At 40.6% G+C, this 24,161-nt stretch overlaps 1 protein-coding gene across 1 annotated transcript in view; it reads left to right on the forward strand.

Moving 5' to 3' along the window:
• Nucleotides 1-16,263, forward strand: part of LOC140304886 (uncharacterized) — a 20,304-nt gene extending 4,041 nt beyond the window's left edge. Inside the window, exons 12-61 of the mRNA XM_072383693.1 lie at nt 1-37; nt 144-197; nt 276-329; nt 409-453; nt 985-1,038; nt 2,269-2,313; nt 2,393-2,446; nt 2,527-2,571; nt 2,647-2,700; nt 2,841-2,885; nt 2,973-3,026; nt 3,244-3,288; nt 3,402-3,563; nt 3,656-3,709; nt 3,803-3,856; nt 3,935-3,979; nt 4,354-4,407; nt 4,520-4,564; nt 4,653-4,706; nt 5,082-5,135; nt 5,427-5,480; nt 5,588-5,695; nt 5,856-5,945; nt 6,053-6,106; nt 6,340-6,447; nt 6,691-6,798; nt 7,269-7,322; nt 7,420-7,473; nt 7,862-7,969; nt 8,082-8,135; nt 8,235-8,288; nt 8,366-8,419; nt 8,528-8,581; nt 8,702-8,809; nt 9,862-9,915; nt 10,136-10,189; nt 10,302-10,355; nt 10,921-10,974; nt 11,058-11,165; nt 11,250-11,303; nt 12,005-12,058; nt 12,141-12,248; nt 13,584-13,637; nt 13,764-13,799; nt 13,910-13,963; nt 14,054-14,366; nt 14,544-14,656; nt 14,756-14,824; nt 15,286-15,519; nt 15,599-16,263. The exon at nt 1-37 is cut by the window's left edge and continues 17 nt beyond it. Of these exons, the coding sequence (XP_072239794.1) occupies nt 1-37; nt 144-197; nt 276-329; nt 409-453; nt 985-1,038; nt 2,269-2,313; nt 2,393-2,446; nt 2,527-2,571; nt 2,647-2,700; nt 2,841-2,885; nt 2,973-3,026; nt 3,244-3,288; nt 3,402-3,563; nt 3,656-3,709; nt 3,803-3,856; nt 3,935-3,979; nt 4,354-4,407; nt 4,520-4,564; nt 4,653-4,706; nt 5,082-5,135; nt 5,427-5,480; nt 5,588-5,695; nt 5,856-5,945; nt 6,053-6,106; nt 6,340-6,447; nt 6,691-6,798; nt 7,269-7,322; nt 7,420-7,473; nt 7,862-7,969; nt 8,082-8,135; nt 8,235-8,288; nt 8,366-8,419; nt 8,528-8,581; nt 8,702-8,809; nt 9,862-9,915; nt 10,136-10,189; nt 10,302-10,355; nt 10,921-10,974; nt 11,058-11,165; nt 11,250-11,303; nt 12,005-12,058; nt 12,141-12,248; nt 13,584-13,637; nt 13,764-13,799; nt 13,910-13,963; nt 14,054-14,366; nt 14,544-14,656; nt 14,756-14,824; nt 15,286-15,519; nt 15,599-15,745 (3,730 nt within the window). The 3' untranslated portion in view covers nt 15,746-16,263. The remainder of the gene's footprint in view (nt 38-143; nt 198-275; nt 330-408; nt 454-984; nt 1,039-2,268; nt 2,314-2,392; nt 2,447-2,526; nt 2,572-2,646; nt 2,701-2,840; nt 2,886-2,972; nt 3,027-3,243; nt 3,289-3,401; nt 3,564-3,655; nt 3,710-3,802; nt 3,857-3,934; nt 3,980-4,353; nt 4,408-4,519; nt 4,565-4,652; nt 4,707-5,081; nt 5,136-5,426; nt 5,481-5,587; nt 5,696-5,855; nt 5,946-6,052; nt 6,107-6,339; nt 6,448-6,690; nt 6,799-7,268; nt 7,323-7,419; nt 7,474-7,861; nt 7,970-8,081; nt 8,136-8,234; nt 8,289-8,365; nt 8,420-8,527; nt 8,582-8,701; nt 8,810-9,861; nt 9,916-10,135; nt 10,190-10,301; nt 10,356-10,920; nt 10,975-11,057; nt 11,166-11,249; nt 11,304-12,004; nt 12,059-12,140; nt 12,249-13,583; nt 13,638-13,763; nt 13,800-13,909; nt 13,964-14,053; nt 14,367-14,543; nt 14,657-14,755; nt 14,825-15,285; nt 15,520-15,598) is intronic.
• Nucleotides 16,264-24,161: the final 7,898 nt, after the last annotated feature.

A 24,161-nucleotide genomic window follows, 5' to 3' on the forward strand; every position in this document is an offset into this window, starting at 1 on the left:
TGGAGGTCGTGGCGCAATAGGAGAGACTGGAGCAAAAGTGAATGTCACAATTTCACTTACTTTCTCTTATTTCTTTATGAAGCGTGATTATTTTAGAAATGATTAGAAGATATGATTACTCCTCTTTTTTGTGTTTCTCTCAGGGCGATAGAGGCTTCGATGGCTTGCCTGGTCTCCCGGGGAACAAAGGACACAAGGTAAGATATCTGCGCGATAGAGTGGGTGGTGTTGAGTTGATGATTCAGTTGTCAACCTTTATGTGTGTAATTTCTCAGGGAGACAGAGGGAAGCCAGGCCCTGTGGGTCCTCTAGGAGAGCCAGGGGAAAAGGTAAGAGGTCTTGGTAGTTTGTGTACATGTCGATGTTTCTGTGTGTGGGTGTTTATGGTGATTGATGTTTCTTTTATAGGGCTCTGAGGGTCCACCTGGGCCAAGAGGACAGCCAGGTGATGCTGTGAGTGTTGACTTTAAATTTGACATATTTATACAGATGTGCCTGTGAACGTAATGTCTTTTGTTCTGGAAATTAGATTCATGTTATGTAGAGCTGTAAAGGTTCATATAGAATTTATGCTTTTCGGTTGAACTGGGATGCAGTTTGTTGTGTTTAACTTAAACCAAAGACTTAAAGTTAGCATGTTTTTGCATCTTACTGCACAGATTGTAACCATGCTTATTAAGTCTATTAGGAAAGTAAAAAATAATTGCTTTTTTGTCTTTAAAAAGAGGTTAAAAACACTTTTAATTAAATGTATATGCATTTTTAAATAATACTTACATGGTTTGCCATTGGCTTGGCTCTTTATGTAATTCCAGTCTGAACTTTTGGGCAGCCTTATAGAAGTAGGGACTAGCCAAAATGTCCAGGTTTCCAAGTATGTCACCTTCTGTAAGGGCTCACAAAAAAAAAACATGTTTAAATGCACATAAACTCAAGTGCTTGCAGTGGTGTGTCATTATTTATAACTGTGATATGTATTCCAAGGGTCCAAGAGGTCTGAATGGCCCCAGAGGACGTTCTGGACCCCCAGGCCAGCCGGTAAGTTTTAACCTTGTGTTTTCATACGCACACACACTTACTCCAATACTCAACATTCACTGTCAGACACATGAGCCGCTGATGCTAAACACAGAAAGGAGTAAAAGATAGTAGTGAAAAAATGGACATTTTAATTTATATATATTTTTTAATGAGTTTGTACGTAGTGCTTATGAGCCTTGCCTGCAGGAGTCAGCTGTTTAAGCGCTCTCAGTTTGGAGATTTAGAAATTTCAGTGTAAGGGGCCTGAGAAGCCTGAGGGGCCTTTTTTCCCCACATCTAACAACCCAAACCTTTGAAACAGCTGGTTGAACAAGAGCTATATTGTACATTTTACATTGCGTCACTTTGCATCAGACAATAGTTTTTTTTTGTTGCTACATTTTCTCCACTGCTGAACGTTCGCGCAGGATAACAGGCCGGGTCGCAACTCTCTGCGGTAACATGAACTGTGTGGTGAGCAGCCAGCCTGCATGAGTGACTGATGCAGAAGTGGCCCCATTACAAGAAAGCCGAAACATCTCTTTCACCTTCTGCTGCGTGTCCCAGCTGTGTTTGCATGTGTGTCGAAACAAAAGAGACAGTTGTCACCACTGTGGTCTATTAGACAATTCCACATGATAAAATCTCATTACAATGTGTGGTTGCTTCCTAATTTGTTTACATGACATTGTGCAATTCTTATCTCATCAGACAAAATGACTGTTTACTTGCCTGAAGCAGTTTCTCTCAGTCATGTGTAATGGATGTTTGCACTTGTAGCAACACGAGTTTGCTCTCTTCGGTATTTTATAACACAATTTAAACACATTGTTTAAATGACTTATTTATGCTTAATGTTGGCTCATTAAGCAGTGAAACTCTCAAGCTAGCAGGCAGAATGTCTTAAACTAAATTTCATTTAGTTGTAGTTCCATGGGGGCTTGAACCTTTTCTATTAAACGTTCTGGGCAATGCACTCCTCTTTTTAGTGTGCAAACTGTTGTCGTAACTGAGGGTTCATGTAACAGGAAAATCCACCACATGCAAGGACGTATTTTCTGTACATGCATTATGGAGCTGACAGCTCATTGTCTCCCAGTTAGATAAGATTCATAATCCTGTAGTGTCCTAAAAGAAAAAGGCTCTTGTGCTTTCTTTAATGTTTTATTACAGAGGCTACTTAAGTGCACTCGAAGAGGCGGAAAAAAATGCAAGCCTTCCCTTAAATGTCATTGTTTCTGCTTACAGGGCATTCGAGGAATCGATGGGGCTCAAGGCTCAAAGGGAAACTTAGTGAGTGCAAATAAATGTAACCGACACTACTGCCACATAACAAATGGGTTCCCTTGACATGATTTCTTTTCTGTAACAGGGACCACCAGGAGACACTGGAGCATCTGGGCAGCAAGGGAATCCTGGGATCTTGGTAAGAGCAGAAAACACAGACGGCACTAAGTAAAGCACTGGTAGCTCTGTTTGAATACTAATGCAGGATATCCTCTGCAGGGTTTTCCTGGTCCTCAGGGGTTAGTGGGCCTGCCAGGAGAAAAGGTGAGAGAGCTTCTGTTGATGTTTTCAGCTTTGGCTTGAAGAGCCCTCACTGATCGACTGTTCTTTGTCTAACAGGGACCTCAAGGGAAGAAAGGGATGCGAGGTTTACCCGGAAATGACGGGCCCCCAGTAAGTAGACATTATCAGTACTTCCATCCGTATCTCTAAGCTCCATTACTGACACATTCCATCTCTGAGATTTTAATCTAAACCTCACTATTACTTCTTGATGCCTGAGTGCAGACATTAACACGTCTACTTGTCAACAGGGTCACCCTGGAAGAGAAGGCACTCCGGGAGAAAAAGGGCTGCCGGTAAGTGTAGTGTCTGCGACTTTATTCGCGTTTTTGATATCATCACAACCTCCAATAAGTTTATTGATCATCGTGTGTCATTTTTAGGGTCCTCCAGGAGTGCAAGGGCCTGTTGGATACCCTGGACAACGGGGAGTTAAGGTAGAAAAGATACTTTGGGTGGAAATTAGTATTATTCAGTTCATTTTTACACATAATAATCCAACTATATTCGATTTCACTTAAATCACGATGTATGTCCACATGCTACAGGTTGTATATGTCACCGTCAGAAACAACTACCGATGTTGTGTTGTTTTATGTTTTCTCTTTTCTCTTGTTGACTTCCAGTTTTATGGTTTGTCTTCCAATTTAACAGGGAGCAGATGGAATTCGGGGATTAAAAGGGAGCAAAGGCGAGAAGGTAAAAGAGCGAAATGTTACACTCAGGATATTCTTCAGTCTGACAATATTATAGTGCACATATAATGTTTGCAAAACTGAAATCATCTTGATTTTAAATCTGCTTTGCTACAGGGTGAAGATGGTTTTCCCGGGGCCAAAGGGGAGATGGGAGCAAAGGGGGACGTTGGGGACAATGGAGCTACAGGGGGCCGAGGTGAAGATGGACCTGAAGGGCCCAAAGGCCAGTTGGGTCCTGATGGAGAGTCTGGCCCTTCTGGTATTCCTGGGGAGAAGGTGAATAACTTATCAAAACAGATAAATTATCATTAAATTCCTAAAAGTTGTTTTTTAAACTTACAGGGTCTCATATTTGCTGTATTTTTTAGGGTAAACTGGGTGTTCCGGGACTGCCGGGATATCCAGGACGACAGGGGCCAAAGGTGAAAAAAAGTGAAATAATGGATTCAAATTAAAGTAAACAAATTAGTGGGGTAACAAATGCAAAGAAATGCATGTGTCTTTTTCCTCTGTAGGGTTCTGAGGGTTTCCCGGGTGCACTGGGAGCTGCAGGAGAAAAGGGGAAGAAGGTGAGCAGAGTTTAGAAGTGAGAGTTATGTGTCAGGACATCATTTGATAATATAACCTGCTTTTCTGTCGTAACCCAGGGTCCTGCAGGGCAACCAGGAGGTGCAGGCCAGAGGGGTCCAAATGTGAGTTTACGATTACCAAAACTGTTGAATGTAAATTGCTCAAAGTTCAGATCCATAAACAGAGTTAAGTCCTTTCATCCTGCATCAAGCCAGTCAAGCTTTTTCATTACTCCAGAAGATTTCTGTCATATCTGATTCAGGAAAGGTTTTGGAGTTTTGCAATAGAAGGAGTATTTTGTTAGTATTCAGTTACAACTGATAGTGTAACAAAGAAAGTATTTGCTGCAAATCCTCAAATAGACAAGCTATGGACATACTTGGAGAACATGGAGAAGCCTCTCTGCACTTCTTGAGCTGCAGCTCCTTTATCATCTCAGCACAAATTCAAGGAATCATCTCTGGTTTGGTCTCATACGTGTTTCTTCTCTTGGCAGGGTGCACGCGGTGCCAGGGGGCCAAAAGGGCCTACTGGGAAATCAGGAGAAAAGGTCAGCTGACTCTCAGCTCAGCCAAAAGTAACATATGATCACTTTTAGCTGTGAGTCAGCTTTGCTCTCCATCACTTCTCCCATTTTGCTCTCCCCTCTCAATTCTTCACAGGGTGCCTCAGGACATGATGGCCCTCCAGGATCATCTGGAGAGAGGGTATGAGTAACTCTCTTAATACATGTATAAAGTGATTATTCAGTAGATGATTAATCTTCTCATTATTGGCTGGGTGTGGGTTTTTCAGGGACCTCAAGGGCCACAAGGAAGGAACGGAGAGCCAGGACCTAAAGGAACAAGTGTGAGTGAAGCAAGCTACGGCTTCCTCCACATTAACGTATAGCACACATACACAAACTTATACCTAATTCATCAGTCTTACATACAGATGAATTAGTCTTTAAACTGAATCAAGATACTCCACCATTCTGACTGATTTTCCTATTGGGGAAAAAGACCAAAATAAGAAGGATTCTTGTCCGTAGATCCTAAAAAAACGTAATTTTTACTCTACTTACCTATTTGGCATTCTTATTTGCATAATTGACAATTCAATGAAGAAAATGCAAGTTGGGTGCAACAAATGTAGACTATTTTTTTACCCGCTCATTTTTAATGCACGGACTTCTGTTTGTTACTCACTTTGGTGTTGCTGTGTATGTGTTTGTGTTCGTAGGGCCCAGCTGGGAAGGATGGCCTTCCGGGTCACCCGGGCCAAAGAGGAGAACCGGTGAGTGTGATCATAAGACAGCCAGCTTGCACAGGTGTCATTATTAGGAAACTGCATTGACTTCCTTTCACTGTGGACAGCATATCCCACTCAGCTTCAGCTTTTCCCAGTTAGTACTTAAATCTAATCTTGCCCTAACCTCACGACTCCAGATTTGACTATTTGCCTCAATGAGATGCAAAACGGATTCAGTCTGCATGAGGACCACTGATCTTGACACGATTGAGGTCACAAAAATGACACCATACCACTAACACCAGAATGTTTTATACCAATCTTATTTTATATCAGGGATTCCAAGGAAAGACGGGACCTCCAGGACCCTCAGGTGTTGTAGGACCACAGGTAAACACCACTGTGTGCATGTAGTACTGTAATGTGGTAATTGTTCCCCCCATTCTTTATATTGTATTGATGTGTGTCACTCAGGGACTTTCTTATGTGTGTTTCAGGGTAAATCAGGGGAATCTGGCCCAACAGGAGACCGAGGTCACCCAGGAGCACCAGGTGTACCTGGAGAGCACGGTTTACCTGGGGCTGCAGGGAAAGAGGGTGGAAAGGTCAGTCCACAAACTCAAGACACACATCATTAAATATCGCCCTGCAGAGTCAATGCGTATCTTTAAATGTTATCTATGTTATCTACTTATGTTAATTTTTTTGTTATTGATTTTTAATTTTTAGTCTTGTTTATTAATCTATTGATTGTTTGCCTTTAAGGGGGATCCCGGTTTACCTGGGACTTCGGGGAAGAATGGTCCTCCAGGACTGAAAGGATTCAGAGGGAGCAGAGGGGCTCCGGGAGGCATGGTAACACAAAAAAACAAGTACCGCTTTCAAGATTTCAAGAGACATAGCTTGCTTTTTTTAAATATTATGTTAAAATATACTGCAAAGTTAAACTTTGATATTTACAGGGGCCGCCTGGTCTGAAAGGAGGATCAGGACCTGGTGGAGCCTCAGGAGCCATAGTAAGTTATAGTATCGCACCTAGAAACTGATATTCATTATGCGCTCTAACTTGTTTTTATTTATTAAATCTATTTTTTCAGTTTTGCTTTATAGTTATTCATTTGCAATATTTCCACTGAACAAATCCTGTGTTATCATTAGAGGATTATAGATATGAGCAGGTCTTTTAGGCACGTATATTTGCCCTTCATTATCTTAGTGTTTTATTAAAGGGCGACTGTGCTGTCTGTAGGGACCGACAGGTGAGAGGGGCCCCCCAGGATCTGCTGGTGCCATAGGACAACCCGGTCGGCCCGGAGCGATTGGAGGACCTGGACCAATGGGAGAAAAGGGGGAGCCTGTAGGTTCACGTAACAGCTTTCTATGTTACTGTCTTTTCTAATGTCAACCCCTTCGATTTGATTTGTTTCCAGTCACATCGCACAGTTACACCTAATTAAAACAAACAGTCACAAATTGACTAATGGAAAGGAAAATGCTTTAAATGTATCCATGTTTGGTTTCACTAGTTGTTACATACGTGTATGTATTTGTATGCAAATATCACATATTAAAAATGTTTTTTTTTTTTTTTTTGTCTCAGGGAGAGAAGGGTCCCATTGGACCAGCAGGTCAAGATGGGGATCAGGGACCAGTAGGAATGCCTGGAACTACAGGCCCTGCAGGACCTCCAGGAGATGATGGGGATAAAGTAAACTATAGCTCTTTTCACACATCGGTTGCAGCTAATTGGCACAAAAAAGATGTCCTTGTTAACCCACCGCCGCTTCTCCTTAGTAATTCATGCACGGCAGACAGAGGCGGATCAGTCCCACATCTGTGTGTCCTTTCACAAAAGGACTCATTTTGTCGCAGAATCCCAGAGAGTTGACACCATTGTCAGTTGGAGGGGCATGTTCCGTGATTCTGGCTCGCCCCTCCACACATAACCCATTTCACCTCTGTTACTACCTCTCTTGCTGGCTCAGCGGTGTATCAACAGTGGACCAGCTTCGATGCAGCCTCTTTCACATGACACCAGTGCAGAATGAAGGCATATTAGTCCCGACTTAAAGGGCTTTTGTGAAAAGTCCTCATGCATCTGATAATCAGAGAGGATGACTTGGAGTGTGCATTTATTCCCTGTAGTGATAGGTTTTGTGTATGTGTGTGTATCCACAGGGAGAACAAGGAGGACCCGGACAGAAAGGCAGCAAAGGGGACAAAGGGGAAGGAGTGAGTCTGGATTTGGAATATTACATCAACATGGACTGTGCTCTGCAACACCAGCAGCTCTGATCTTGTCTCTTTGTCTTTCACTCTTCTCCTACAGGGTCCCCCTGGCTCCACTGGTACTCAGGGTCCAATTGGTCAGCCAGGACTTCCAGTGAGTCTTTATCGCCCTGTTTATTCTTTTCAGCTCAGTGTTATGTGAGCTAAAACACCTCAAATCAGACTGTGGCAAAAATACGATGAGAGGTTTGTGAATCTCAAAAATTAAAACCCAGTTAGAGGCTTTTTCTTTTTAGCTTCAACTGTTGTTATAGTTGAAAGTCAGAAGAGTCTGTTAAATGGGAAGAAACCAGGTGTAGGAAAATTCAACTTATTATGTAACCCATTTCTAACAAGTTGGCCTTTATGCCAGTCCCATGAAATCATAATGTTGCTGCCACTTGTCTGCACATGCAACCAGTTTCAAGAGATATTACATGATGATAGGGTGATAACATTCTCCAGGACTTTAGACTCACTTTTGACCCTTCTCTGTATACCAGGGTGTGGACGGACTGGTGGGTCCTCGGGGCCAGCAGGGCATGTACGGCCCAAAAGGTGATGAGGGATCACGTGGTTTTAAAGGCTCTAAAGGACCGACAGGATTACAGGTGAGAATTATTTCTGTCATCTACATGCAGACCACTGAAGTGTCATTTTAGGAGATGAAGCGAACATCGGATCGTGCACTCTAATCCTCCAATTCTGTAAAATTTCTTCAAGGGCATGCCTGGCCTGCCAGGTGAAAAGGGTGAGAGTGGACACGTGGGTCTCATGGTGAGCTCATACGCATACGTCTAAATAACTGTTATTTCATCTTATCTTCTTTCATTTACGGGATTAAATCAATTACATTTGACAATTACATGGTTTTAGGGTCCACCTGGGCAACAAGGCCCTGCTGGTTCTCAAGGACCTATTGGGGGACTGGTAAGTATAAATGCTCTTCTCATTAAGTTAAGCACTTGTTTTGAATTCGGAAAAGATAACCACGATCTGCTGCACAGGGGCAAACTGGTAGACCAGGGATGATAGGACAGCCAGGTGTTGTTGGGGAAAAGGTAAAAAAAAAAAACTGTTAAACACACTTGAGACAATAACACTGATATCCTCCTATGTTTTTAAAATATCCTCATGTATTTTCTGCTCTTAATATCTCTCCCGCTTAGGGTGAGGACGGCGAGGCAGGTGACCCTGGACCAGCTGGTGTTCCAGGAAGGCCAGTGAGTTTACTTTTTGGGGGACATTCTATGATGCCATGTCTTACACAATTAAAGTCATCGTCATCCACCTCTTGTGCCCCACCCCTCATAATTGCTTACTCTGCTTTTACAATACTTTAGGGAGAAAAAGGAGATCAGGGGGAGAAGGGAGATACAGGCGCTTCAGGTGCGGCCGGTCCTCCAGGAACCAGGGGTCCTCCAGGGGAGGATGGAGCCAAGGGCAATGCTGTGAGTGACCCTAATATCAAAAACCCTTTTAAAAACAATGCAACACAAACAACTGTATTAAAGTATAAACTATATAATGAATTCTAGTTCAGTTTGGTATCACTTTGTTTGCCTACTGAGTTTGAAAAGTACTAAATAATCGACTAAAAACAGGTAAAATGGTCAAATTAATTAGGTCATTGTTAAATCCAGATGTATTTAGGTTATATTAAGCACACAATTTCAGCAAACTTTTCTAAGAAATAGCTGTGCTTGAACAAAGTTATATTTCTCAACAGAGAGTTCAGGAGATGTGTGGTTTGAGGGATATGGATGGTCTCTATCCCCTCACAGGTCCAAAAGGTCCAAATAATTGATCAGAACCTGTGTTCCTTGGATTCAGTAGATCTAGAAAGTACAACTGGTGCCATAAAGGGGCATGCCAGTTGGGGAAAAAACATGTGAGATGGATAAGGAAACAACTATTACGTTTTGTTGCCTCATTTCTGAACAGACTCGGTCAAGGGAAATCTTGCTGGTGAGGTAGCTAAAGCTACCCGGCTAAAGACAAAACTTAATAAACTGGGAAATGTCTATAAGAAACCTGGGGAAACTGTATGTTGAACTGTCTTCTTGATACTTGATTAAATGAAGCAGTTTATCCAACTATAGTTAACTAGCTTAATACATCTCAGCTCAATTTAAAATACGAGTTAATTCTTTACCATATATAGTAACGTAAGAACCCATACCCACCTAAACAGAGGTACTTTTTATCTCTGACAGCTACAGACAATAAATAATCCAGCTAAAAGGATGAAAGCACATATTTAGTTGGTAGAAGCTCTGGTCTCTCCCAGTTCATGAGGATTATCCATAGCAGTGAGATATCTGAACATTTTTGTTATCATAGGCTTTTTTTTAGATAAAATGTACTCAACAGCATGTGTCTGCCATCCCAAATGTCTTAGCTTCACTGCTTCTGAGGTTACTACTCTCTGCCTCCTTAGTGTAGCGCATTATGTAAATGTTCTATTTAATGGTGTCCTAGCTCAAGTTCTTTCTTCCCACAGGGTCCGATAGGTCTGACTGGTGACCTTGGCCAACAGGGAGAGGCCGGTCCCAATGTAAGTGTCTGCTTGTAGAAATATGAATTACATCTAACTTTGAAATTATATCCAAATTTAAGGTGAAAATACAGAGCTAATATGTGTCATCACATAAACTTGACATTGTCGTAATACCTCAGTTGCTGATGTTTTCTCAACCAGTCGTCTACTCCAAGGTAGATCTTTATGTTGTGCAGTGAAATTGTGCTTTAGGTCACGGTTTTCTGTTCCTCATTAGGGTGTTGATGGCCTCCCTGGAACTAAAGGAGACACAGGAGATCCTGGAAAATCGGTGAGCTTCCCCCTCTTCACTACATACCCATAACAACTGTCAGTTCATTAACATGAAAGATGTTATCAACATGGTAAATGACAATGCAACTTGATTTCTTTCAATTTCTCAGGGACCACCAGGAGCAGCAGGGGAACCTGGACCATCTGGCGCGCCTGGGCGACGGGTGTGTACCTAAAAAAGAAAAAAACGAAACAAGGACCAAGATTTGAACCAAGACACAACCATACAGCCCATTCAGCAACATAAAATAATTATGTCAGATGCCATGAATTAATCTGATTCAGAATGTTTAGGGGGGATTGAGGGAGCATGCAATATGTTTTTGACACATAGACCACCTCAGAGTCCAAACCTTATTCCCATTGAAGATTTTTGGGATGTGCTGGTGAAGACTTTACAAAGCGGTCTGATTATACAATCCTCAATGCAAGATCCGGACGAAAAACTCATGTAACTATACATGGAAATGAATGACATTGTACAGGCTTATCGAAACAAAAGCATGGCAAATGCATGCTGGAATCAAAGCTGAAAGAGGAAAAACAAAATACTAGAAAGTAGGAGGGTTTTTTTTCCAAGTAGTATATTTTCTGTTTCTTGTCTCATTAAGTAAAGTTGAAAATGTCTTTACCTGTCAGAGTAAAGTTGGAGTGTTTGACTTAATGCATTATCACAGTTTACAGTATGTGAAGATTCAGATTAAAATGTTTTGATATATTGTTCTTCAGGGCCACCTGGGCAAACCCGGAAAGGAAGGGAAAGCAGGTTTGAAAGGAGCAAAGGTGAGAGTTAGAAACATCTCTTTGAATAATATCTCCTTACTGCTCACAGTTTCTGAGGGTATCCCTGTTTTCTGTTACTTCAGGGGGCTCCTGGATTGGAGGGTCCCATTGGAAAGACAGGGCCTATAGGTGCTCAGGGACATCCTGGGAGGCCTGGTCTCCAGGGCCTAAGAGGGATCCCTGGCCCTGCAGTAAGTACATTTAGGCACGCAAAGAAAAAAGAAGCGCACCATGGTGGCAGACCAGTCATGGCTTTTTCTGTGTATTTTTGACAGGGTGAGCAAGGTTTAAATGGACCACCGGGCCAGACAGGACCACCAGGTCCCATGGTAAGATTACCCCTAGAATAAATTATACATACTTCTGCAAAATAAATTTGTTTCCCAGACAAGAGTCAAAGGAAAAAAACAAAACCTAAAAACACCCAAAAAACAAGCAGATTAAATGTGTTTCATTAAATAATGAAGTAATAATGAAAATAAAAGCGCATTCTTCAGAGGAGATGGATAAAAAGTGAGACTTCAAACCCAATACTTTACGTGCATTTATTTAGGCCAGAACTTAAAAGGAAACATATCCAACCTCATCGAAGATTGACAGCGAGGAAAGACTAGAAAAATAGTTTTATACTGTCTTAAGACGTAGCTTTGGTTTTAGTCAGCTGGAGCTTTAGCTCCTGCTATAGTGACTATCAGAGGGGGGAATCAAATAAAGTGAGCAGTCATCTTGACCTAACACACAATCTGGCCCCAAATGCTTACTTCCCCTGATACTTCTCTGAGAGAAAGATTAGTTTACTGCCAGTATTACAGAAATTGTATTGGAAGCTGTAATCTATAGGTATCAACTCCAACTATTCCACTGATAGACTGTCAGCAGGACTTGCTGATGTTATGTTGCCCTAGAGTCTCCTGTTTTTATGTTGCTATGCAGCTTAATGACCTCTCCCATCTCTGTCAGGCTGATAAACATTTGTATTTTTATTTGTCTTGGCCTATTGTTTGCATTAATCATAACGTCTTCGCCTCAGGGTCCACCAGGTATACCGGGACTAAAGGGGGACCCTGGCAGGAAGGGAGACAAGGTGCGTTCAATTTACACACCAAAATTTACACTGACCCTTGCAGTGGCTTTGTTTTTTTATCTCATCCATGGTGTCAATGCAGGGACATGGTGGTCTAATAGGTCTCATAGGGCCACCAGGAGATACTGGAGAGAAGGGGGACAGGGGACTACCAGGAAACCAGGGACTACAAGGTCCAAAAGGAGATGAGGTGCAAATTACACTGAAACACACACACACATGCTTACACGCACTAACACAAGCCCGGGTCTTGGTCAAACAATCATCCACTTTTTTTGTAATACATTTATAAAAAATCTTTCAGTCCTGACCGCAGAGAACACACTTTTTTAAGACTACTGGAGCTGGAAGCTTGGAAACCTCTCTGTTATTGCATTAGTAGACGTTTTGTTATCAGCTTTACTTTTCAGACCAGTTACCATTGGTTTGTGGAGCTCTGTTCTGTATTATGCACAATAAATATAAAAACTGAGACCCCAGGTTCAAGTGGCTTGATTCAACTATGGCCTTCCCATATAAACACCCATCAGCCCTAACAAATGGCAGCGCTCACCAACAGTGGCACATTTCCACAGCAGGAGGAGAACATGACCAAGAGTCAGAGGTGTTCACCCACCTCCAAATTCCCCAGATACCATTCTGCAAACCCAGTCCACAAAGTTGCTTTTGTCCCCCTTTAGTTCCTATTATCATGCAATGTGTACATCACACAAACATCTGTAAATATGTAAAATACAAAACTAAAGTCTGTATATCATGTTAAAATCACAGGCAGCACCGACTTGGATTTCAGTGCTGGCTTTTGGTCGAAGATTTTCTGTCATTTGTGGTCGTAACTTTTGTGCATTTTGTGTATATATGTATGTATATATATATATATATATATAAAAATATATATATATATAGTTATAGCTCACAAAACACACAGCCACTTTGTTTGGTGGTGAGTTTAAAGAGAAACAGTATTAGTTCATTTGAAAATATTTTTCTAAACTCATAATTCACCAGCACATGAAATGTGGTTTTCAGCACAGTTCATTTGTCATTGAATCATAAATATGGAAGCTCACAAGCTGTTTGCTGACAACAAGGTGCCTCCGGACACGATAAAGGCAGCAGCTGAATACATAAATATAAAAAGCTGTAATGATCTGTGAGTAACAACTCCCAACTATTTTACTGGCAGGCTGTGATGTTTTATTGTGTATCCTGTTTTTGTGTTGCTGTGCAGCTTAAAAGGTGGTGATAAATGTGAGTCCCACATCGAATGGTGCACAGTTATATTGCCAATCATGGTGAAATATGGCATCACTGTGGAAACTGAATCAACATCTGCAACTAAATTTTGACATCTGCAACACTTTTAAACTAGATGTCTACAGACTATTTACGTCATTTATAAATATCTTTTCAACCCCAAAAAAATGCTCAGTGGGATCACTCACAACATCTCTCATGGTACTGACCTCCACTATATCTCCGTATTCTATTCATATGACTGTTTTCTTTCTTTGGGTTATACCAGGGTCCAGTTGGCCCATCAGGTCCTCCTGGCCCTCCCGGCCCCACAGGCCTGTCTGTGAGTAAAAAGAACAATCTCGACAGTACACAAACTACAAATACACAATACATTTGTTAGTGTGAAGATTTCTGGAAGGGTACTTATCTTTTACCTGCGTCTCTCTGTTCTGTCAACCGCTCACAGGGTGCTATTGGTTTAAAGGGCTCGAAAGGAAACCAGGTATCTTTGATGTTTATTGCCTTGCTGGATTTATTCAGTGATATTACTATGAACCTAAACAACTCCATGTTACTCCCATAAACTGATTTTTTGTTTCTGTTTTCATTTAGGGCCCTATTGGTCCCAGAGGAGACACTGGACCCTCAGGGCCTCCAGGACCCCCAGTGAGTTCCTCTTAAAGAAGTCAAGTGCATTCTGATTTTATTTCCTCTACTAATCTTTATATTCTCTGTACCTATTTCTCCTCTCTTTAGGGACGGCCAGCGATTGGGATTGCACCTCTGCCAGAGAGAGGAAGGAGAAGAAGAACTCACACTATGGTGGATGGTGCTGCATTCGACACTGAGGAGGAGGACATAGACGGAGAGGACGGACTGATACAAGGGGATCAGGCAGAGCAGCATGGTTGGATGAAGGATAAGGAGGACCAAGGCATGGAAGAAGTGTTTGCGTCGCTTTCTTCTATGAAGGTGGAAGTGGAAGGCCTGCGAAACCCACAGGGAACATACCACAGCCCCGCCCGCACCTGCAAAGAACTCTGGCTCCTCCACCCAGAGCTCCCCAATGGTATCAGTTTGTGTCCAGATATCTGTTTATCACAGCTATATCCCTTCTCCTCATTTATCTTTTTTTGTGTGTTTCTTGATTTATCAGCTGTATCGGAATGGTTTTTTTTCAACCTTGCTACTAGCCTTAAAGATGTTTGTCTCCTTTCAACTGCTCTCTTTCTGTTTTTCTCTCCAGGTGAGTACTGGATAGATCCCAACCAGGGTTGCCATAGAGACTCTTTCAAGGTGTTCTGTAACTTCACTGCACAGGGAGAGACGTGTCTGTACCCTGATAAGAAGTTCCAGTCGGTGAGTTTACACAGACGTTAGCCAAATTTCGATATCTTCATCATCCGTTTTGTGAATTAATGACCTGAGTTGACTTTTTTTGTGTGTGTGTGTCTTCAGGTAAAGTTGGCAGCCTGGAAAGGAGAGAAGCCTGGCACCTGGTACAGTAAATTCAGGAAAGGAAAACAGGTATAGTGTGATAATTCAATCATACTGTATCACCATTTCATTATATCACTGGAAAAAAACCAAATGGGCCATTATTTGATATAGTTTCTGGACAGATAGAGGACTGAAACTGTAGCAGCTTTAAAGGGAACTTCCCATTTTATGAGTGGGGTTTGAAAGCAGTGTTTTTCAGAAGTTGGCAGACACTGCAAAGCAGAACTACTCAGCTTTTCAGGGAAAAACATCAGACTGTCTAATGTTAGTTATGATGTCGGTGATGAGTACATTAGGAGCTGCTCCTCTGACTCAACATCTATGATTTTCTACCAGGCTTTAGCTATTTGGGAGAAGCACAATTTCAAAAATGCAAGTCTACATAAAGATTAGGCCTTAATGTGCCCACAAAAACTCTTTTCTCTGCTGTGATAATCCATTAATGTATACTGTTAAGACACATGTATGGTTCCGGTCCTCTCCTCCAGTTTTCCTACTCCGGATCAGATGGTGTTTCAACCCACATAGTCCAGTTGACTTTCCTGAAGCTTCTGAGCGCCACAGCTAAGCAGACATTTACCTACCACTGCCTCAACTCTGCTGCTTGGCTGCACACAGCTACCTTTAGTTATGAACATGCACTGCGCTTCAGAGGCAGCAACGGGGAGGAGCTCACACAGGAGAACTCACATTACATCAGCGCACTGTATGACGGGTGTCAGGTGAGTAACAGACATACAGCGTGAGTGCAAACACGCGCACTTTGTTTTCCAATCTTTTAATAATCTTTGTCTGCTGCAGACACGCTCCGGGCAGGAGAGGACACTGTTGGAGTTTGACGCTCCGCAGTCTAACACACTCCCCATCATCGATGTAGCTGTGTCTGATTTTGGAAAAGGGAGCCAGAAATTTGGTTTCCAAGTTGGTCCGGTCTGCTTCAACGGCTAACAAAGTTGGGGGAGCCATCAGCAGGAGTAATTTAATAGAAAGAAGAGCCATGGACACTTTTTACATACAGGGAAAAAACTACATTCAAGAAAACATATTTATAAGTTGATGTACCTACAACCGTGTTCTCTCGGCAAAATATTCACGCTTTTATACCTACACATTCTGGCAGTCTGTCTCTAGAGCACACACATTGATTGTTGGCCTATCCTCAGTGACATATTTTTTTTTCCTCTTTGAAGGAGTACATGATCCTCTCATGGTTTCACTCATGTCAGCTCATACAACTATCGAGCAATGCACTCAGTTCCCCTTCTATACACAAACATTATGAATCACTTTCTAAAAACACAAAAAAACCTCACTGTACTTCAGCAACACACACCAACCCATTTCTTTTGTTGTCAAATATTGTTTTGTTGTGTTTTGTTTGATGCTGTAAGTATGTGGTAATAACTATGTTATGTGGTCTACATCAATGAGCCAGAACATTAAAACCATTGACAGGTGAATTAAACAGCAATGACCGTCCACTTTGTCACAACGTACTTCTCTGCTGGTAAACCATGCCACCCCCCCCCCCCCCCCCCCCCCACCCCCCCTTCCATGACAAGTGGACTTCCTGAGTATAGCATTGAGATGCATCCCATCCCACTTAAAGAACAACTCAGGAACAGCTGGAGGAGCACAACAGAGTGGCCAGACTCTCCAAACTGTCCCGATCCCAATTTGATGGAGCATCTGGGACGCAACGGAACCGGCCAGAACCATGGGGTCCACAATCAATCCCTCACAGAAACTGAAGAATGTCCTGTGAGCGTCGTAGCTTCTAAGAAAAAAAACACATGACATCCCCAGAGGTCCTGTGTGCATCCCCTTTGGCAGAATTAGGGGGCCCTTAACAGCAACAGACAAGTGGTTTTAATGTTTGAGCTGATTAGTGTATATTGCAGTGTAATTCATCATGGTGCTATTATGTAGGTCCTAGTGAGTGAAATTATTTGTAAAAGGGATTTGGGGCAGAGCATTTTTTTTTTTTATCTTGTGAAACTATGTTTTATATTTTGTCAATATAATGAACCAAACTGTGGTACGTGATTGCCTCAAGGTCTTTCTGTTCATATTTGTGTGGCAAGTGATGAACACATTTTAATAAAAGTACATAATGTACGTTTAATATGACATTTTATTGAATACAATTACTAATCAAAAGCAAGTTGTAAAACAGGCTCCAGCAACAGAATCTCAACAGAAATAAACATTTGCTGCTGGAGTTTCCATTAAATTATGTGCATGTCACTTAATTGTTTAATGGGTTACCATTAAGTTTCGCACATCCACGGTCTAATACTTAATGACTTTTACATTATTCTGACTTTTCTTCCAGTGTAATAAGCAGGTCAAAGTATCTTTCAGCTTTTTGTGGCTGACGAAAAAAGTTTACTATGTTTATGAATTTAGCAGACACTTTTATCCTTAATTTTTTTTAGCAACTTACACTGATAGGCAGTCTTGCCTGAGGACCCTCACTGGAAGTACCTCTGCATGCAGGGGATTTGAACCCAGTTCACCCACATGAAACACTTGTTAATTCTTTCTTGACAACATGCCATTGCCAAGACGGTAAAAAGAAAGCAAATCCGAAGGATAAAATTATGACCCCCCAAAGTTATTGTTTGATTTACGATAACAACAATGAAACTCTTTAGCTAATTTGTCTCCTACAGGTTTCTGCTTTAGCTCAAAACTGTGGTGTTTGGTGACCATTTGAAAAAATAGCTGGAGGGATAACCAATAAATACAGTCTGAGGATAAGGACCTAAAAAATGTACGTCACTGAAGACATTAGCCAATCAAGGCAGAGTAGGGTTTGGAGGTTTTCAGCTGGTGCAGCTGACTGGCAAACAAATTAAACTGTGGAGTGTTTAAGTATATCCCTGTACATATATACAGAGGTAAAGACTAATGAGAATCAGATGATGGATAATTAGACTATCAGAAGAAAGATGTGATGCAAACAGACACAGGAAGCAAAACAAACAAAATATGCTTGATACAGCACAAAATATGAACCTAAAAAAACAGATAAAATAATTGAATATTGCATCATTTCCAAAGTGCATTCTAAGTACAGGAAGTAAAAGATGCCATAATTAATTTAGTCAGTAAAACACATGAACTTAGGTTATTAGTACACTAGCCTTCGGTTCTTCCTGTTTAACCTTGAATCAAATATGACTTCCGAACCTCCTGAATGGGTCTGATGATTGGTTGAAACAAAGGTCATCAGTTCCTGTCGTCTGATAAAACTGTAGCACTGTAGTGACAGGGTTGTGTGGGTTTTGTGCCAGTAATTTCATGTTCAGCATCTGCTGCAGCCTGATCATGCATCATTCATACATCTCTTTCCCTGCTTCAGTGTTTCTTTCTTTTTTTCAAGCTCACCCTCATCTCAACCCAGTCATTTATTATCCCTATGCCTGCTCATGTGTTTAACAAAACATCTGGATTGGGAACATTTCCAAGAATGATGAAACTGAAGAGAGGAGGCACACGAACAGTTAGCACATCCAGAGGTGTTTAGTTGCGGTTGGTGGGACATGAAGGTTATCACACTGTGTTTAATTAAAGTAAAAGTAGCAGAATGTCTAGTTTAAACTAGATCTTCCTGATGGCCAAATATTTCATTCATGCTCATTCCCAGTTTTATGGCAGGTTGAGAAACATGACAGTTGAAGTACCTTGTAGCAGAGCCTAAGATGAGGAAGGATCTCAGTTTCACGGTTTTACTTTTTTCCCCACACATTTAGGAAAATAACTTTTGATAATTACAAAAATAAAAGACCAAAAATCTATCACACTGTTTTATGAAGCTATAAGAAGTGCAGGGAAAACTCCATCTGTCTGTTCACATACAACAGACAGACTTCCTAGCTCATAATCGAACCAAAAAATACTTTTTTTATTATCAATTTCAGTCAAACGTGCATGAATTTGTTCTGAGCTTTCACACAGCATTCAACCTTTGTCAGTACTGTACTGTACTCCTAATAGTCATCACGACTGACAGAACAGTGAAGGAAAGAAAGAGCTGGTCTTTTCCAACTTCGGCAACAGTCACACAGACACAGTCTGTTTCTTGTTACTTGCCTTAAACCCATTTAACTCCTCACTGAGTTTAATCCGAGACGATTTACCCTTAAATAATTCACAGGACACAGCGAGAGGTTGGAGTTGTTGGTTGCAAAGCAGCAGACACAAACTGTAGATGTGAACATGAGCCTAAATCTATCTTTCTATTCTTAACTAACTCAAGGATGCTTTATTGTATTTGACATCGGGAAATATACGGACATTCCAAATTATCAACTGAAGCACTTTTACCTGTCAATAAGAGAATTTACTGGAGGGGATGGGTCAGGTGCTCATGTTATGTGACTGTATTCCAGTATTCAAAAGATAGTCACCGTTTTTATCAGAATACACATTTGCAGCATATGTTGGCAAAATCAGAAGTCTCAAGGAAATAATTGTTAAAACAAAATTTTCTTCTATCCTTTAAGGGTGATTTTCAGCGTACGTTTTGAAATATTATACTGTAAATATTCACAACTCTAATGCTCTGTCAAAGAATATCTGTCATTGAGTATTCAGATGGATGCAGACAAGAGAGCATACAACAAGGACAGATACATTTTTTGAGCCCCGTACTCAGATAACTTTATGATTCATCAGAAGTTGGTGCAAAAACAGAAATGAATATTTTCTCAGTAAGTGTCCACAGCGTGTTCACTATTTATAAAGTAGATTAGTTTCCAGTATTTGAAAAGAAGTTTTTCAGTAAGAACATCAAAGAAAGCCGTTCATTTATTGTTCGTAGATTATTCAAAAGTTGGCACATTTGTTTTTAAATATTATATAAAAGATTAGTGTGGTAAATGGACAATGTATTTCAAGAGCTAGAAAGTGTAAGTGATACCAACTATGTAGCAAATCTCTAATCATGAAGCTAGAAAGTTGCTTCAGGCCAAAACCAACAGTTTCCAACCATTCTGTATCACGCACACATCTGTCACTCCCAAGTGCCGAAACAGAGCTTTCATATTCACACTGTCTGTAGTAACGTAACACATAATCCCCCTTTTTTCTCCAGCTCCTCCTTCCCTATGCCTCTCATCAAACATTCTCCAAGACAGCTGCTGATTCCAGTATGAGCCCGAGCGTTTCTCCTCAACTTGCAGCCAACACCAAGGCTGTGCTCCTCTCCCACAGCTGGAGGCGATTCAGACACTCGTCCTTAACCTTTGGGCTAATGAAGAGAAGTGTGCAGTCTCCAGGCATACCTGAATTTATATATATGTAATTTTTTTTGTTTTGCCATGCCAGGTTTGGGAATCAATTCAAGGGAGACCCGAGGAAGAGAAAGGGACAGTGATGGGTCCACTTGAAATCCTTTGGGTGCTGCAGTTGCTGGTTTTCATCAGTTCATGCAAGGTAAAATACTGTGTACCCAAACTTAAATTTTACAACTCTTTGTTGTAGCATGGGATGTCAGACAAGCAAATATGACTGTAGTTTCTTAAGTATGTATGAGACATTCAAATCTTTGATGGAGCCTACTTTGGTACTGGTGATAATGTTTTTTTTTCTTTGGACTTTAAAGAGAGGAAATAGCTTCATAACAGCAGTCTTTTTCAATGCCAGCAGCAAAAATCCTGTCTCACTAAGAATTTGACATGTTGAAATATTTCACTGGAAGAAATCTTGGATCTCACTGAGCATTTTCTTTCATGAATGTTTCCTATCGTTCATGGATCCACAGTGTTAAATAGTCAATTACTATAATCAGTGCCGGAGGAGTTTAGACCAGAAAAGTCTTTCTTCTTAGTAAGCCTTAAATCACATTATTATAGATTGATCGTATTCAGTTTTGAACAACCCCAATTCCAAAAATGTCCGGACTCTGAATGAAATGTAGATGGAAACAGAATGAGGAGACCAGTTGAGGGACCTTCGGCAGAGGAATGCTGTCCCATTTTTTATTGATTGAGGATTCTTGCTGCTCAACTTCTTTTTCAAAATTTTGTGCTTCATGATGTGTCAAATGTTTTAATTTGGTGAAAGGTCTGGATTGCAGGCAGGTCACCCCAGTCCCCAAACTCTTCTGATTCAAAGTAATGCAGTTGTAAGAGATGCAGTATGCGGTTTGGCATTGTCTTGATGAAATATGCAAGGCTTGCAAGTCATCATCTGCATGGGAGCATATGCTGCTCTGAAAAACTGTATGTAGCTTTCAGCATTGATAGTGCCTTTCCAGATGTGCAAGTTGCCAGGTTCATCGGCATTAATGCACCCCTATAGCATTAGTGATGCAGGCTTTGAACAGAAAACTAATAAAAAGCTGGCTGGCCCAGTTCAATTGAGCTTTGGCCTTGAGAAGACTGTGAAGTTTCTATTTCATGTTCTTATATGGGTTCTCCTTTGCATGATAGAGCTTTAACCGGCATCTGCTGATTTGTGGAATTATTATCTATTCCAAAATGATTGTATTTAGAATTTTTCTTCTGATAATGTCATTGCAACCAAATATCAATTCAAATGTCCTTTGAATATGTGCAAAATCAGCTAACATCTATGTCTCCACAAGACTAAGCATTGTTGGATATCTCATTGATGTTAGTTCCTTCCTTTGCGAATAGTTTTGCTGCAAACCGCCCATGTCTCAAATGTGGGGAAGTCAGAAAGTCATTGCCACTGTCTCTGTGGAGGCAAATGTTCAGGTTTTGAATCACCTGCTGGTCAAGTTCTCCTTGCATGTACAAATAATGAATGTGGTATGTTCACACTGATGCTCATATTTCAAATACTCTAATACTGCCTGGACTCTTATCATTGCTGTTAGTGGATATGTTATCTTATTGTTAGGTCTCCTTTGTCATTGTTCAGGTTGATTGTTCTGAGTTTTCCTTATTTTCTACTCTGTTGTACTGTGCTATTTTTAGTAGCTTCACCCTTTTGCTCCATCAAAGATGTCTGCTCCTAAAAATGCAATCCAGAGTCAGTAGCTATAAATACTGTGAAAGTGTTTCATAGCTCTCGGTTGTTCTTGTTGGCTTTGTTGTACTCCTCCATCTCCTGATGACTGTGTTACTCCTAAGTACTGCTGATTTAAATATTCATGTTAGTTCAGAGTATTTGCCGAAGGGCAATTTATGTATAATCTATGTGCACCCTGCAGGATCTTTACTGAGACCAGAGAGGTCAAGCATGTTTCTGCTGAAGTGAGGCTTAATGAAATATTCAGGTTGATTAGCTGGATTGTCAACACCTGAAAAAGACAAGTTCTTCTGTGACAGCAAAGAGATGTTCACAAGGCCACATCCATCAGTTGTACATCAGCGACCCGTGTGGACATCCTCTTTAACAGCTGGATGAAAATTTACTTTGATCAACTGACAAAATATTGAACGTAAAACTAAAAAAAAAGTATTCCTAGATCAATAAAATTTGTGGTATATTTTTTCCAGATAGTAGTAGTTTGGTTCTATGCATGTTTTGAATAGTGTGGACACACTGAGCAACTGACTAAAAAAAAATGTTGGTGGATACGATACGATTCTCCCATAAACAATTACATAAAAGAAAAAAGCTGAAATCCAATTAAACTTTTAGATGGAAGTGTGAAACAGCTTTGTCTACTAAGATAAAAAAAAAAAAAAAATATATATATATATATATATATATATATATGTGATACGGAGGCATCCTCTTACAGGCAGCTAAGTAAAAAATCTAACAAAGGAAATATGATGTATGATATTTGGATAAAAAGATAAACTATAAATAAGAGGAAATGGTGAATGAAACCAACTGCAGCATTTGATGTAAATTAAATTAATTAACTTAAGGACAAATAGAAATAGAGCAACAAATTCATTGAGTTCTCTTTTTTTCCCACACTCGATTCTTCCAGTTCAGGGACGCGGGGGGCTGGAGTCTATCCCAGCTACCACAGGGCGAAAGGCAGGATACATCCTGGACAAGTCGGCAGTCCATCACAGGACCAACACAGAGATAAATCAGGCATAAACTCCTACAGTCAGTTTTGAAACACCAGTTAACCTAACATGCATATTTTTGGACTGTAGGAGGAAGCTCGATATAACCAACGCACCCTCCTTACTCTGTCTGGCAGTTCAACTCCCAGTTTTTCTCAGGTCTTTCTGTTTGGGGTTTCTGGTTCTGATTCAAGCCAGTTATGGTAATATACTGTAAGCTACTAGAGTGACGCAAATAATAGTTTATCTTAAAAACAACTATGCACATGATGACAATTACAGAAAGGCACTTAAGACAGATGAACATAAGGTACAATGTCGAGCACAGAGACTCGTCTCTGCTGTAAGGCATTTATATTAAACTACACAACACAGTGCAGCCCTTATACAAAATTAAAAACTTGAAATACCCAAAGGATATAAATAAATCAATTGTTAGATTATTTCAGACGGAAGATTTACAAAGTTCAGTAAATAAAGCTGGTGCTTTTAGAGTAATTAAGTTATTTGAATTTGTTCTCTAAGGCCACACATTAAAGGGCTGATGTAATGTAAGAGGGTAAAAAAATATTTATAAATATATAAAAACCAGCTTTTGTTGCAACTGACAGAGAGCGAGTGCCGACCAACCTCAGCACACAGCTCACAATGATCTTATTGAATCTTGGTGCAGAATGAAAAACAGTATCTAAGTTGCAGAGTTGAAGCTGAAGCATTCAAACAAAATATCACTACAATAAAAAGCATTTCCTCTCATTGCACAGGTATAAAAATGATTTATTCCTGTAAAAGAAACCAATTTTTCTTGATTTTCAGTCTTTCTGTCTGTTTTTGTTTGCTCATCCATGAAAAAACTCAAGAGACAGGCGAGATGTGCTCTGTACATCTTTACTTCTTCAGAAGATTTGATCAAATCTAATGTGACACTGCTTGCACAGTGCATAATTGCATTGTTGGCACATATCGATGGCCATATGGTGGCAGTGTTGCATTAGCTTGCTATGCTTATGCCAACACACAGTCACACATGCACACAGATAAGAAACAGGTCATTTTGGAGCAATTGCCATTTAACCAATAAAAAGGAAAACAGGGGAACAATGAACATAGAGGAGACGAAATGCTTGGGTTGATACAGTCTGGTGAGAGGAGAAAAAGAAGAAAATGAAAAGACAAGGTGGATAAATGTTGAATTATATTAAGCACTTGTTCATTAAATGTTGCTTAAGAGGAGTTTTTGCTGCTCGGATGAAGACATTTAGAAGATAAGTAAGAGTCTGGTTGAGCAATGAAGGGGTGTGTCTGAGAGAGAGTGGAGGCAGGGATGGAGAGGCAGAGAGTTAGTGGATAAATGAGAG

This window comes from Leuresthes tenuis, unplaced genomic scaffold, assembly GCF_036924035.1.
Source record: "Leuresthes tenuis unplaced genomic scaffold, fLeuTen1.0.hap1 SCAF_4, whole genome shotgun sequence".
Classification (NCBI taxonomy): Eukaryota; Metazoa; Chordata; class Actinopteri; order Atheriniformes; family Atherinopsidae; genus Leuresthes; species Leuresthes tenuis.